General features: G+C 39.4%; 2 protein-coding genes across 2 annotated transcripts in view; both read right to left on the reverse strand.

Moving 5' to 3' along the window:
• LOC145446340 (MAM and LDL-receptor class A domain-containing protein 2-like) overlaps positions 1-3198 on the reverse strand; it is a 34352-nt gene extending 31154 nt beyond the window's left edge. Inside the window, exons 1-2 of the mRNA XM_080324605.1 lie at positions 3032-3198; positions 655-825 (exon numbers count right to left, since the gene is read on the reverse strand). Of these exons, the coding sequence (XP_080180731.1) occupies positions 655-825; positions 3032-3092 (232 nt within the window). The 5' untranslated portion in view covers positions 3093-3198. The remainder of the gene's footprint in view (positions 1-654; positions 826-3031) is intronic.
• Positions 3199-6424: 3226 nt separating this feature from the next.
• Positions 6425-14671, reverse strand: part of LOC145446622 (uncharacterized) — a 49972-nt gene continuing 41725 nt past the window's right edge. The window contains exons 36-52 of the mRNA XM_080324969.1: positions 13942-14064; positions 12573-12698; positions 12399-12512; positions 11875-11991; positions 11693-11806; positions 11126-11242; positions 10779-10895; positions 10559-10681; positions 10399-10494; positions 10165-10255; positions 9656-9786; positions 9330-9452; positions 9146-9268; positions 8462-8629; positions 8221-8403; positions 7456-7617; positions 6425-6949 (exon numbers count right to left, since the gene is read on the reverse strand). Coding sequence (XP_080181095.1) covers positions 6864-6949; positions 7456-7617; positions 8221-8403; positions 8462-8629; positions 9146-9268; positions 9330-9452; positions 9656-9786; positions 10165-10255; positions 10399-10494; positions 10559-10681; positions 10779-10895; positions 11126-11242; positions 11693-11806; positions 11875-11991; positions 12399-12512; positions 12573-12698; positions 13942-14064 — 2114 coding nt within the window. The 3' untranslated portion in view covers positions 6425-6863. The remainder of the gene's footprint in view (positions 6950-7455; positions 7618-8220; positions 8404-8461; positions 8630-9145; positions 9269-9329; positions 9453-9655; positions 9787-10164; positions 10256-10398; positions 10495-10558; positions 10682-10778; positions 10896-11125; positions 11243-11692; positions 11807-11874; positions 11992-12398; positions 12513-12572; positions 12699-13941; positions 14065-14671) is intronic.

Genomic DNA, 14671 nt, shown 5'->3' on the forward strand with positions numbered 1-14671 from the left:
TGTGTAGGCTTAAATTAGGTAACAGAACAATTTTATCAAGTAGCCAGTACGATTTGAGAAAAAAAGTCATTTTTGAAGAGCCCTAATGTCCACCTTCAAGTCGAAATACAAACAATTACTACTAAATGAATAATAGTCTATCCTCAAGATTACCGGACCACGACCTGACCTATCGATCTCGCCTTCCATGACATGCCAGCCCATTTTGTCGCTAATTTTTTCTATACTATCTTCTTTTACTTTTCATTGAGTGTGCAATGTGCATGCCTCTTCTTTACATCGCCTAGGCCAAGGTTGGTGTCTGATTCCATAGACTATAACTCCAAGACGCTTCGACACCTTCCAATTGTATCGCATTTTGTGGTGTATTGAACTGATTAAATTGCTAATAAACCAATGATGGTGATGAACTGTACTTTATTTCTGTTATATATAATTCTAATTCGGAATTTCCAAGTTTATGCAAATTCAGTAATTGTAATCTAATTTTTAAAAAACACTATAAATACAGTTCTCTGATCTAATATGGAAGAGCTGAAAAATTCATAGCTGTCAAACTTTTCTATCATGCATGAATGCCTTATAATTTGGAATGACGATGCCCGATTTCGATGTGTTACGAAGATGGCAATTAATAATAAATATGCAATGCACCTGATTGAGTCGTGTGATCACTGTCAGGCCCTGTATTCCGTGATGGAGTGGGTCCCTTATTCAAAAGCCACTCTGCAGGCACGCCATCGTCGTTTTGAAAGCCGCACGAGTCTGTTGCGTCTGCGAACTGGCAGTCTAGCAGTGACGTTTGAGAATCCGCAGAAGGAAAATCTAAATTCCAAGCGACCGCTTTTCAGTTATTATCCTATTTATCAAAGTCTTGCAATGTCGATATGGGGTATGACAAATACTATGACAACTAAAGCAGATCGTGTTCGTGCTTTTAATATGTTGCCCGTGTATTGCAATTTGTTTTAGAGTACTACTTAGTGTCACTGATTATGTCGTGTTGTCTCTTGCATTCGTATTTATCACATATGCCCCGTGATCTGCCCGATTCACGTCAATCTGTTCTCTGAATAAGTAATCGTATTGTGCTCACATTTGATGGTGGTTCAGTTGTTAAAGAATGAATTCATTGGATTCATATTGAACGTTCACCGTATATATAGTCTACCCGATGTAGGCCCAGTGATTACTGTTGCAAACAGGCATAGAACGTAACAAATGTGAAAATGCATGAAGGTGGATAAATCCTGTATTGTATCTGTTTACACCGTGGATTGTAGAGCTTCTTGGAGCTACAGAACTTCAATATACAATTGAATAGTATATTCATATGAAATGAACCCGAATATTTTCGGCTGACACTCGTCAGGGGTAATCGTCAGCAACTAGTAGAGAATTGGAAAGAACATTGTATATCAACAATCGTATCACAAAATATTACGTCACCAGCATGAAATTTCGTGAATGAGAGAGCGTTCAATGTACTAGTTTAGGTGGTACACGAACTCCTTTTGTTGACAGAGTTTTGGTTGGTGTATTTTGATAAAAGTCGACTCTAAGGCACACAAATGGAATTGTGAACGGCCTCGCCCAACGATTCAAATCGGTCGTCTCGATAATTATTCGCACGAATCGGATTATCTAACAGATGTTTGCCGATGGCAGAATTAATGGCCTCACTCATCCGCTTAAGATTGATGCTGATCGATCGAATACGATTTGTGCGAATAATTATCGAGACGACCGATTTCGAATCGTTGGGCGAGGCCGTTCACAATTCTTCCATTTGTGTGCCTTAGAGTCGACTTTTATGAATATACTATTCAACTGTATACCGTGGATTGTATGTAATCTATGTAACTATTGTATTGTTACATGTAGAGGTACGGGATCACTTGTCTATACACTGATCTTCATAAATAACATGACGTAATACGTAATATAGAAATGAATGAAGCTTGCGAAGGGTGAGCTATGCTAAATTATTCCTTTGCAAATGAAGACTTAACGTCTATAAAGTGTCTTAAATATAATGGTCAAAGTTGCGCTTTCAAATTTAGTCAATATGATATACCAAGTCAAGAAGAACTGGCAAGTCATAGTCAAATCATAGGTCATCGTGGTAATTTTGCGATCTCGGATATTTGAAGTATATGCCAACGTTCATTAAGTGTTTAACTTGTTAATAGATTTGTGGTGTGAGTAGTGAGTGGGGCTGGGCAAAATCGAGTACCTGAGTGATTCGGTTCTGAGTCACGTATTTTGCATCGAGTCATTATGACGCCATAACAGAATGTAATATGTCAAAGTTCAAATATGCACCTTCTGTGCCACAACAATAATATAATGTCTGTTATCCATCACTTTAAAGATACTTTGGTAATTTTAGACCGTACTAATTTCATTGAACTTTGAGGCAATGTTGTGAGATAATCAATACTTCGGAAATGTGTTATAGCCAGCAACGTTCGTAGCTTTGTACTATATGATTCGTATGCTGCGACACGACTAGTCAAGGTTTCAAGGCTTCTACAATGGAAAATAGTATCGAAATTATAATCCTGCTTGATAAATTAACGTTCACTGACGAGGAACGTAAAATTCCAGTACTCGAAATAATCTTTTTTTACTACTCGACTCGAATCACCAAAATTAATACTCGATTCTGACTCGAGTACTGGAATCATTGTGCCCAGCCCTAGCAGTGAGTACAGAATCACTGCAGATCAAATGCTTTATTTTGGGTGTGTCAAAACTAATATAATCCCACGTTATAGTGCGCAACCTAGCCCCGCCGTCCATATAGTTTCCGATAAATGACTATACAGTGTACAAATGGACAATGCCCTTGTCTGGCAACAGCGTTTAACAAAAACCGATAGCTGCCACGATACCAAGATACAGTATACCGCGGCACCACCGCAATGACGGAGGCTTTTCTTTGCTATATATATGACAGTGGCGTGCCATGCGTAATATAATGCGTATTCACGGATATTTTGGGTAAAATTCATGATAGGCTACTTACTCGAAATCGTAACAAGTACAAATAGTATTTTCGCGATATGGCTATTCACTAATCTCTTCATTGTTGATTCTCACCCACGCCTATTTGTGAATTAAATCGGAAACCTGTTAACAAAACGTATGTATATAATTATTAAGCTTAACGATACTTCACTACATGTAGGGTCGCACATAAAACGAAAATGAATTTAAAACAATCATGTTTAAAACAAGGCCATTGTTTAAAACTTGTTTTTCATTTTTCCAAGTCACGAATATCCAATTGTGATGTCATAGTTAATTGTCATTGACATATGAAAATATAGGGTAAATATAGCTCCTTTGACGAAATATACACGTACTATAGCTGTGAAACCGACTGTTTTGAGGGTTCCACCCATCCCATATTGTATACGTTGGCTATATCGGATGGTAATTGTCCGTGCGCTCATACAAAATGTGTTTTTTGGGGGGAGCGTTTACACAATTAAGGCACAATTTTACAACTTGAAAAAAACATTATTCTCTTTAAATGCCTTTGTTTAAAACTCTGTTTAAAACGTACTAACTAGGAATGCTGTTAACTAACTGTTCAGTTTTCATGTTCGTGTTCGGTATGCGGAGCTCGATGATTCATAGGTTCGTGTTCCGAAGCGATCCTTGCAAGGTTCTCTATACAGTGACTATTTTTGTGAAATCGCACAACTGTACGCTGTAGAGTAGTCATCTCTCGTCTTTATGTCTTTTATTATCAATTGTTTCAAAATCACTTACTATTTCTCAAACCTCAACAGTTAAAATGTAAACTGACTTCACTCTGTGAAGTATAACTCATCTCGTACACGTTACGCCAAAAGCTTTTGCTATCCCAAGTTAGATTTATGTTTGTCATCATCAATGCTACGCGTATAATCACCAAAGAAGCATCAGTGATTATGGCGACGAGAAGATATATTTGCGTCATGTCCAACACCCTTTCATATAGCTTGGTGATTTTAATCGAGGTGTTGTAATTATTGACATGGCAAACAATTTAGCCATATGCGAACCGGCTTAATCGTATGATGCGATCAATGATTAATTAAAATTGCAATCATCTAATGTTATATTAGTGCAACCTTGATTATATAACGAGGCTGTATTAGTTTTTATTGACGTGAGCAGTCAAGTTTGCAAACTCGAATTTTGAGAATAGTTGTTTGCTGAATGTTGTTGCAGGATCCAATGACTATCGGTTAATGACAGAACCCTGTATGCATTGACGTCGCATATGCGGCCACAACAATTCGGCTGTCACGCATGTATACTAAGGCTGTTCAAAAATGACTATTTTCCTCAAATCATACTGGCTACTTGATAAAATTGTTAGGTTACCTAATTTAAGCCTACACACCAAATTTGGTTCAATTCCAGCCAGTAACCGCATTGCTACAGGAGAAGAAAGCTTCTATTTATTACATAAAAATAAATAAATTAAAAATTTGAAATTTTTTCGTTCACCCCATGAGAGTGTTAGGCTGTCTATAGAAACGATGTTCAACAAATTTGGTTAAATTCCAGCCAGTGGAAGCGGAGTTATTGCCGTCGAAAAACATGGATTTGAATAAAATAGTATTTACGGCACCACTATAATAAATAATTAAAGAATTGGTTTCCATAGACAACCTAACACTTTCATGGGGTGAACAGAAAGTTTTCAAATTTTTATTTATTTATTTTTATATAATAAATATAAACTTTCTTCTGTAGCAATGGGGCTACTGGCTGGAATCGTTGGGCGAGGCCGTTCACAATTCCATTTGTCTGCCTTGGAGGCGACTTTTATCAAAATACACCAACCAAAACTCTGTCAACAAAAGGAGTTTGTGTACCACCTAAATATAGTACATTGAACGCCCTCTCATTCACGAAATTTAATGCTGGTGACGTCATATTTTGTGATACGATTGTTGATATACAATGTTCTTTCCAATTCTCTACTAGTTGCTGACGATTACCCCTGACGAGTGTCAGCCGCAAATATTCGGGTTCATTTCAATATGAATATACTGTTCAATAACACCCTTAATGTATACATTGTATGCGAAAGGGCAATTTTGTGACAGTTGGTAAAACAATGTTATTACATGTATTTGTTACAGAAGTAACGTTGATAATTTGTCACGTCCAGACCAGAGTTGGGTCAATTACATTAATTCAGTTCAATTACAATGACAATTATAATTACTTCCTTGCATGTTTCAATTACATTACAATTACAATTACTGTTAAATATGTAAATAATTATAATTACAATTACAATTACTGTTAAACATGTAATTGAGTCGGTGGAGAAGTGCCCTTCGGCAGCCGTAGCGACGTAATTAGCAACAATCTCAAGCTATTCATGTTTCATTCATGATACGTAGAATAGCCTTTAACCAAAAAAAAAACTCGAATGTATTCGAACTATTCCTAATCATGAGTACTGAAACTACAAACACAGAAAAAATTTTCAAGCGTCTATTAACAAACAAAAGTCTGAGCGACTGGCAACGACTATCAGCGAATAGACTACAAGACAGGCAGTGAAATGTAATCAAACGAACATACACAAAGCTTAGTAAGGCAAATGAAATGTAATTGGTAAGGCATCGGTGATAAGGATGATACCGATAAGGTGTGTAAAATTAAATTAAATGCAAAAGGAAAGAAGCTCCTGATAACTACGAATTACAAAACTTTGGTTCGCATTTACATTTACACTTCCTCAAAAACTGTTAGATTGCATTTGATGAACATTAGGGCACGGAAACTTTCTGGCCCCAGTAAATTTGGCTGAGCTGCTGTTTTTTTTTGTTTAGTTCATACGCTGATGACACAAGGCCGGCTATATATAGTGAAGACTCCTCGCTTTTTGAGACGTTGCCATTTAACAGTAAAATTTGCACATTGCACCGGACGGTGTTGACTTACCTTGATATCTATGACGAGCTGGTTGAACTCACATTGACCTCTCACCTAACGCCGAACGCCTGCTGAATTCACGTGGACGTGATTGGATACGATATATAAATATAAACACTAGTTCTAAGCCAACCTATATCCTTCAATTATAATTTACGAATAAACATTTATGGCACCACAACCCAGGCGAGACCATTTTCTCCTACCGAACACCATGAATGCCGAAGTTTATCATTCATCGTCAATTGGATAGAGTGAGATGGCGCGTTCAAGGTGGCTAGAATGATGTTCGTCGCTTTGAGGTTAATGCACCAATATCCCGCAGTCAAATTATATCGTTATGATCTCTTTCGATTATATTCTCAACTCATTTCTAACGTTATAACATATCCCGTATATTTTAACAACTTACTCTACAGCTAAATATAATGAACGCGTTCCCTGAAGCCGTATTCATTAGCTGGATCAATCTCAGCACGTGTTTCATCTATATTTCGACTGTATAGCACAAATTTCCTTGCAAATGCATTGCTTGGAGGTAGCAGATATAAGCAACATTGATAAATAAAACGAAGACAAAACAAAATATCAGAGAAAAATACAATAAAGCTTTGGTGGTATTGAGTGTGAACTATATCGACTTCGCATATTGCACACGCATATTGTAATTCCACTAAGATACGGTCAGAATGCACGGAACGGCTGATAGGCAGTGGGGATTACTAGGTGGCATGTCAGTATATACCATTTACGATTAGAATTTTCCAATTTAAAGTTTTTGCGGTTCACTGTTTCTGTTATTTTTCCACATATAAACCAGACAGACGAACAAGCTTCGGACAAGACGACATATATCAAAGCACATATATCCATCTACTGTCTACGCTCCTGTGGCGATATCTTGCGGGTTACTCTTCCTTCTGCATGGCGAGCTTCAAGAAATCCATTGGCTCCACCATGAAGTCGAACTTGTTGTAGTATGCCCCAAGATTCTCTGCAAATTGCAATTTAATTTATAAATTTCTGATCATGGTGACGTCGGTTTGCTTGCTGCGGAAGTATACCTCGACACCATGGAAGCGCTATTACTAAGAGTCGAACCTGCAGCGGCTTAGTCTCTTGTGTCGTACCAGTTGCAATAGCCAACTACGTTGACTCACACACGTGCTGATTTTGGTATGTTGCATGTCTATTTGTATATACTCCCACGTAATGGGCTGGATCTTATAGCTTTATCAAACGGACAAACAAACAAAAATGCTTGGTTATTTCACTCACGTTCATAGCCCATGTATAACTCAACACCACGGAAATGTCAGCGCTACGATTCGTATATATGTAACGTCTTGTTTCACGGCCGTAAGATTATCCAACTATATGCATTCGCATCAACCCGTAAACTTCGGTACGTGTATATATTTCAATTCTAACGGCTGGATCTCTTCGAGAATTGTGACTTTTCCGTACATGTTTACGGAGAGACATGGATAGACAACTCACCGCACACGTATGAGAGTCCACATTGCACACACATGCTTCGACCGCCACGGGTAGTGCACTGGCAGCCATCTCTGCGACAGCAAGCACAGTCCTTCTTGGTAGGATCATGGTCGCAGGCGCATTTTCCTGGAAGGGTCCATCCGTTCAGGACGTGCGTGTTTTCTGCAATGCAAGGAATTATGGAACTAATCCAGATGGCACGCTACAACTAAAAATATGTGTGAAGTTATTATGAAGTAAGCTTGCAGTACGTAATGACGTTTTCATCAGGGTGCGAAACAACGAAAGAGGTGGAATTACAGCTCACTAGTACGTAAATACGATAGTATCGATCATTATATTCCAAACAATATGATTCAAAATCTATAGCAGTGGTTCTTAACCTCTACTAACTTAATTGGCGAACCTGTATGCTAATCTAGAAGCATTCGACGGACCCCAAATTGTCACATTACACATTGCCATACAATACTGTTGCACAATATGGACTGTGCATCACCATTCAACAACATTGTTAGAAGGACAAAACTATTTAAACACGCGATTACGCGCAAAACCAAAGGAATATAATGAATAGTTACTCCGAATCAGTTGATTTTTATACTGCGTATGCGTCGAGCGTCTTGACCTCCAGCGAACCCCCCTTAGTTAAAATCGGTTAAGAATCACCGATCTCTAGCTCCCAACAACATTATAGAGGCCCCAACAATCTTTAATTAAATATCTGCGAAAGTCTATCGCAATTGACATTGCTTTGATACACACCACACATTCCTTCTTCGGCTCCGTCAGAACCAGGAATCTTGAAGCCCCATCTGTTCACGCACCAACACTTCTCGTCATTGCATTGCATCGGCAAGTAGCGACCACGTCCGTCGCAATCTGCGGCCCTATTCATTCCGAGTCTTCCGAGTTTAGAATTGTTGAACAAGCAGGGTGAAGCGACCTCTGCAAGTTTCGTTTCATGAAGAATATCACCGGTCGCTCGTTAAGACAGATATCTCACCATCGATGGATGCAACGCAACTATCTCCATATCCGCACTGGACGCATCTGTTAGGGTTGACAGATCCGCATTGGCAGCCGCCGGGTATGCAACACGCGCAGTCGGTACGCGATGGATCAAAGTAGCATGAACAGGTTTTGCGACTAAGTGTCCATTCGTCAACAATTTCTGAAATATCACAGCGTCTCAGCGCGTCATTATGGTGTGACTGTGTATTCCTATTTGTACAACCTCCCATTGCACGAGCATATAGGTGAAAGTAAGTGAGTTTCCAAGTTCATATGCGAGATTCCTGTACATACGCCAAATTGACAAGAGGGTCGCTTCTTCAATTACATGACTTTTAATCTGTTGCGGGTATTTGTTGGCATGAACTAGTGGGTATGAACTGTCGTATGTGTTATTTACCAAACCGCATATTTTCTTTAAATGGATATTCTCGAAAGCCGTCATTCAGGAGTTGATTGTGTCAACGCAAAAGCAAATGACTTCGGAAGAGCAGTAAACGTTAAACTCGATGGGATAGGCTACATCACAGACGGCAGTGCCAAATCTGAACGCTAACCAATGACTATGTGAGATAAATCGAGGGCGCGCAAAGCGACAGTTTATCAAGAGGTTGGCCTATCAATGTTACTTCTTTCGCATGCATACAGCTTTAGTTATCGATGGCGCGTAACCTACCGTAGCAACTCTTGCCGTCTTCGCCCAAATAGTAGTGGTCGGCACAGTAGCAGAAGAATGATCCCACAACGTTGATGCAGTCATATTCACAGCCATGCTTTCCGCCCTTACATTCGTCGACGTCTGTACGGTCAGAGATTTGTTCGAATGCATAAGTCGACCGAAATTGAAAGCTATAGCTTACCTAGACAGCTTGAGGAATCATTCGCAAGAATGTAGCCGTTTTTACAACTGCACGAGTATGAACCTTCTTCATTGTGACAGCTGTGGTCGCAAGAATGTTCACCGCCGTCGCATTCGTTGATATCTGTAGATGAGTGTGCGTTTGTGAAAATTAAAATATGAAAGTTGCAGGAATTTGTCTCGGGTTGATAACTTTTTTCTAGTTTATACATAACACGCAGTTGCAACCGCCGTGGGTGTCACTCTACGATAGTGACCCAATCATTTTCATGAAAATATGCAAAATACCAAATCAGATCAGCTATACGGTAGCATATGAATATTCACCGAAGCAGCTTGTCTCGTCGTCGGCAAGAAGAAATCCCGCGTCGCAAGAACACACGAATGAACCGTCAGTGTTCTGACAGTTTTGAGAACACGGGGCATATATGGCGCACTCGTCAATATCTACTTCGCATCTGTATGAAAATTTACAGGATAGTGTCAATTCCTGGTTTCATACATGGGAGCGGCTTGCGATAATCACTAATTTGAAGTCGAATGACATTATAGTGTTGATCAACGGCCTCGCAAAAACGTACATAATATAAGTTCAGCCGAACAAGATATTTGACTTAAATCTGGACGGTTTCGAACTTGCACCAAGGTTCGTAGCACACACACTCACGACCACAACTTATCCATTCACGAGTCACACGAACATATGGTTACACTATTTCTAATTAGCGAGGTATCAAAGTTCCTCCGAATAGAAATAACATGTGATATCGATGCCCACGACGCCATCATATGATAAAGTGTTGTAAGCTATTCAACTTGTAGAATAAAGCCCTCACCCATCGCCTTCCCAGCCTTCATTGCATTCGCACGTATTGGAGAGTTCTCCTTGAGTACATTCGCCGTGGACGCATGACGGATAGCAGACGGCTGTGTATGGAGAACAAAATATTCGGCATATCCTTTTCATGAATTATGCTTGTTTCGGCGTGAAATCGCATCTCCAGTTCTTGACTAGCAAACTTGTGCTGTGTGTAATGATATTAAATTCAAATTAAATTGCTGACACTTACGGATGTCGCACAAATCTCCAGTAAAGTGTCTAGTACAGGTGCAGATCTCAGGCGCGGTGCATTCTCCTCCATTCATGCATCCATCCGGGCATACGGCTGTTAGATTTCAAAAATCGTTACTTGAAGTCTACCTATGCTGATTTCCTTCGATTCGTCTCACGTCTGCATGTAGTGGCGTCTTCATTCAAGGCGTATCCCGTCTCGCAAAGACAGGAGAAGCTACCAACTTCGTTCGCGCAAATCTGGTCGCAGTTGTGAGTTCCCAAGGCGCATTCATCGTTATCTGCAACGCGGCAAAATTTATTAATTCCGAATTATTGCAATTTCAGTTTATTACAAGGTATACATCTTTCGTATTTGAGCACTGTAGCGTATCTTACCAAAGCATCGCTTGCCCTGTGACGTGAAACCGGAATCGCAAGAGCATGTAAATGAGCCTTCATTGTTTGTACAAGTCTGGTCACATCCATCAGTGTCCAAGGCGCACTCATCAACATCTGTGATTTTGTCAATTCGTAAATTTAGCAGGTCCAACCCTTTGATAACAGTCTGAACTCTGAATCAACCGGGAGCTTTAGTCGTACAGTAAGGCAAATTTTGAAGACGATTTTTTGAAACGGGCCAACGATTCAAATACTTGAAATATGGCAAATATTCAATACGAATGTTGGGCCTATTTTAATAACAACGTAAAATGCGACCAATATTTTGTCACGTTCTTTCTTACCAAGACAGTTGAAGCCGTCGACATCATAACCTTCGTTGCAGCTGCATACAAATGATCCTGGATTGTTGGTGCAGATTTGCTGGCACCCGCCGTTGTCGGTTGCGCATTCGTCAATGTCTGAAACGATACACCGTTAAAGTGCGACAATCCCAGGGCCGTCTTTAGGGATTTTCCAGCAGTAAAATTGCGAGTGTACCGTAGTTTATAAGAATCGCAATATTTACAAAAAACTCATGGAGTGATGTGATTCTTATGAGAGTGCCATCGATGAGCATAAATTAACATATTACGTAGTAAACTTTTGTTGTGGAATTCCAATCATTTCAAACTTTCAGTACCAGATACAGACATCGAATCTAGGATTTGTGTCTACACCTGGATACCTAAAATCTTGAACAATATTTGGATAGGAAAATATTTGATCTGCTGAGCTCTGAAAAGACCAGCATTATTTGAAATTTGAATATGCGCAACTGCGAAAATCTTTTCTATGCATAATGCGATACCAAATATTTTTCTAATGGGCTTTTTGCTACAGGGCTATTGCATAGACTACGATACTCTTACCGTGGCATCTGAATCCGTCAAGGGTGTATCCCGGATTGCATGAGCAGGAATAAGATCCTTCCGAGTTGACGCAGTTATGTTCGCAGCCGTGTTCGCCATTGCACTCGTTGATATCTGAGCGAAGTAATCACTTCCATGAGAAAACTCTTTGTATTTGTGAGCTTGGTTCGTTTGCTACGTACCGTTGCAGCTTGCTCCGTCAGTGGTGTATCCTTCGTTGCAACTGCACTGTGACGATCCCGGCAAGTTGATGCAAATCTGGGCGCATCCACCATTGTCCGTTGTGCATTCATTGATATCTGAAAGCAAACATGAAACTAAAAAACGTGGAATGGTGCAATGATAAAGACAACTGCAACGTGTTAGCAATTTCTTCAAAGTTGCGATTTTTTGGTATAATATATCTATGGTGTCAATTATTTGATCTCTATGATTCGTTACCCGGGAAATATAGGGCTAATCACATTTAGCTAAGGAACAAGGTATGCACGAATCCCAACAATAATCGTCGCAGGTAGGCATATTAGACACGGTGTGATATATTTGATAGTAACGTGATTCGCATACAGCATGCAAAATATATTGTTTACGAATTATTCAGAAATTCATTCGATTTCCGATAACAGCATAGAGATGAAAGATATATTGATATTTGTAGGGACTACAATATGAAGAGAAAAGAAGCGCCGAAATAAAGTATAATCACCATGGCATCTGTATCCGTCTTTCGAATAACCGGCTTTGCAGCTACATTCGAAGGAACCGACGTTGTTGTGGCATTTGTGCTCACACCCGTGTTCTCCAGCACATTCGTCCACGTCTTCAATAAGGGATATTTAGTGAGAGATTGGTGCGAATTACCTTGATATCAGAATATTACCGTTGCAAGTCTTGCCGTCAGCAGCTAGGACGAATCCAGCGTCACAGCTGCACGAATAAGAGCCAATGGCGTTGAGGCAGTTTTGGTGACATAGGTTATTGCCTGCAGCAGCACATTCGTCATGATCTAAACGTCGAGCAATATTGAGCACAGCAGATATAGCAGGCTACTGGGTATAGTATCTAGTATCGATAGAAATCCAATTTGAGACAAAGTGTCAAGCGGTTTATAGATCTTGAGACAAATCCACAGAGTTTGTTCCAACACGAGATCCGTAATGAGTAATAAACTAATAATACATGCTGAAAGAGCTCGCTGATCTCGCGTAGGGTCGCCTGGATTTAAACAAACTCGTAAGGGTCGCCTGGATTTAAACAAACTCGTAAGGTTCGAGACCAATTCGAGTTCAAATACGTTTGTGCATTAGGGCTGTTCAAAAATAACCTTTTTTCCTAAATCTTGCTGGTTACTTGATTAAATCGTTAGGTTGCCTTAAAAAACGACGCACACCAAATTTGAATTCATTCCAACCAAAATTCGTGGATTTCGTAGAGTTTGAAAATTTTGAATTTGCCTAGAAATGCAAAAATAAATTTTTTTCAAATTATTCTGCAAACCCCATTAAATTGTTGCGCTGTCTTCAAAAACGATGCAAAACAAATTCGACTCAATTCGAAGCCGTAGAAGTGGAGTTATTTCAGTTTTTCTTTGATAATTCTGGGATTATCCTTGATTGGTGGATCATCCCAGAATTATAATCAAAAAACTTGAATAACTCCGCTTCTGCAGCTTGGAATTGAGTCAAATTTGTTTTCCATCGTTTTTGAAGACAGCGCAACAATTTCATAAGGTTGAAAGGAAAATCTGAAAAAAAATTTTTTTTGCATTTTCAGGCAAATTCAAAATTTTCAAACTCTACGAAATCCGCGAGTATTGGTTGAAATGTATTCAAATTTGGTGTGCGTCGTTTTTTAAGGCAACCTAACGATTTAATCAAGTAACCTGCAAGATTCAGGAAAAAAGGTTATTTTTGAACAGCCCTATTGTGCATATATACGTTATTACATATGCAGCCGAAATCACGTGCTAATCTAATGAGGTCTGAAATTAAAGGCATGGCTCTGAAATGCGGCGTAAACCAATACCTCAGTCATTTGAACTGCATATGCATATGCTTATGCATATATACAATGTCTTAGAAACGTATTGTATCCTCAGTTGAAGATAGGCTACTTGGAGCACCGGTTGATGCCATACGACGTCCATACCAATGCTTCGATGTGCTACATGAGGATAGTTCAAAACCATGCATGACGCCTTCCCTGTTCAATTCTCATCGTATAATTTCAATCTAAAGCAGTCAACCTACCCACGCATGAACTTCGATCGGTGGAGAGGTAAAAGCCAGTGTTACATGAGCACGTGAAACTGCCATCATTGTTATGACACGTTTGATCACAATTGTCGGTACCCTCACTGCACTCGTTGACATCTGAAATATTTAAAATTGCGACGTAATGTATTTCGACAGGCTCCTTCTAAGACTCGGAGCATTCAATTGATCAATTGTTACCAATAGAGGACTAAAGAAAATCACCATGATATGGTCCTCATCTACACTATGTACATAGATCTAACGACTACGTATAAATATTATAGTGGACTAGTGGTTGGTAAAATTTTGGAAATGGAGCGCTAATTTATATCCGTCGTATACGTATCATATATCAGTTCGTTGATGCCTTGGCAACCTTTTGGTAGCCTAGAAGGGCGCTGTAAAATACTTAAGCCTAAATTATCGACGCGAGAAGCGATTTGAACATAATCAGCTAATGTTAGGTTCGTGTAATGTAATCCTGTTAAGAGTCGTTGACTCCATGCGCAACATTGATGTCACTTGTCTTCGATAACATTCAAACAAGTTATTTTCGTTCTGTTTCACTTTAATAGTTTTACAAATCCAAGTATTGCCACTTTACAGGTTATTGAAATAGGCTTTAATTAAGTTGAAGCTGGATTTAATCTCTTTCAATTTCATTCTTGAGGTCACACCCACACCCTTTCATGCTCGGGGGTTCAATGATAAGTACAAGAACACC

The sequence above is a fragment of the Botryllus schlosseri genome, chromosome 9 (genome assembly GCF_051294905.1).
Source record: "Botryllus schlosseri isolate E-star chromosome 9, Bs_hap1, whole genome shotgun sequence".
In the NCBI taxonomy this organism is placed as follows: domain Eukaryota; kingdom Metazoa; phylum Chordata; class Ascidiacea; order Stolidobranchia; family Styelidae; genus Botryllus; species Botryllus schlosseri.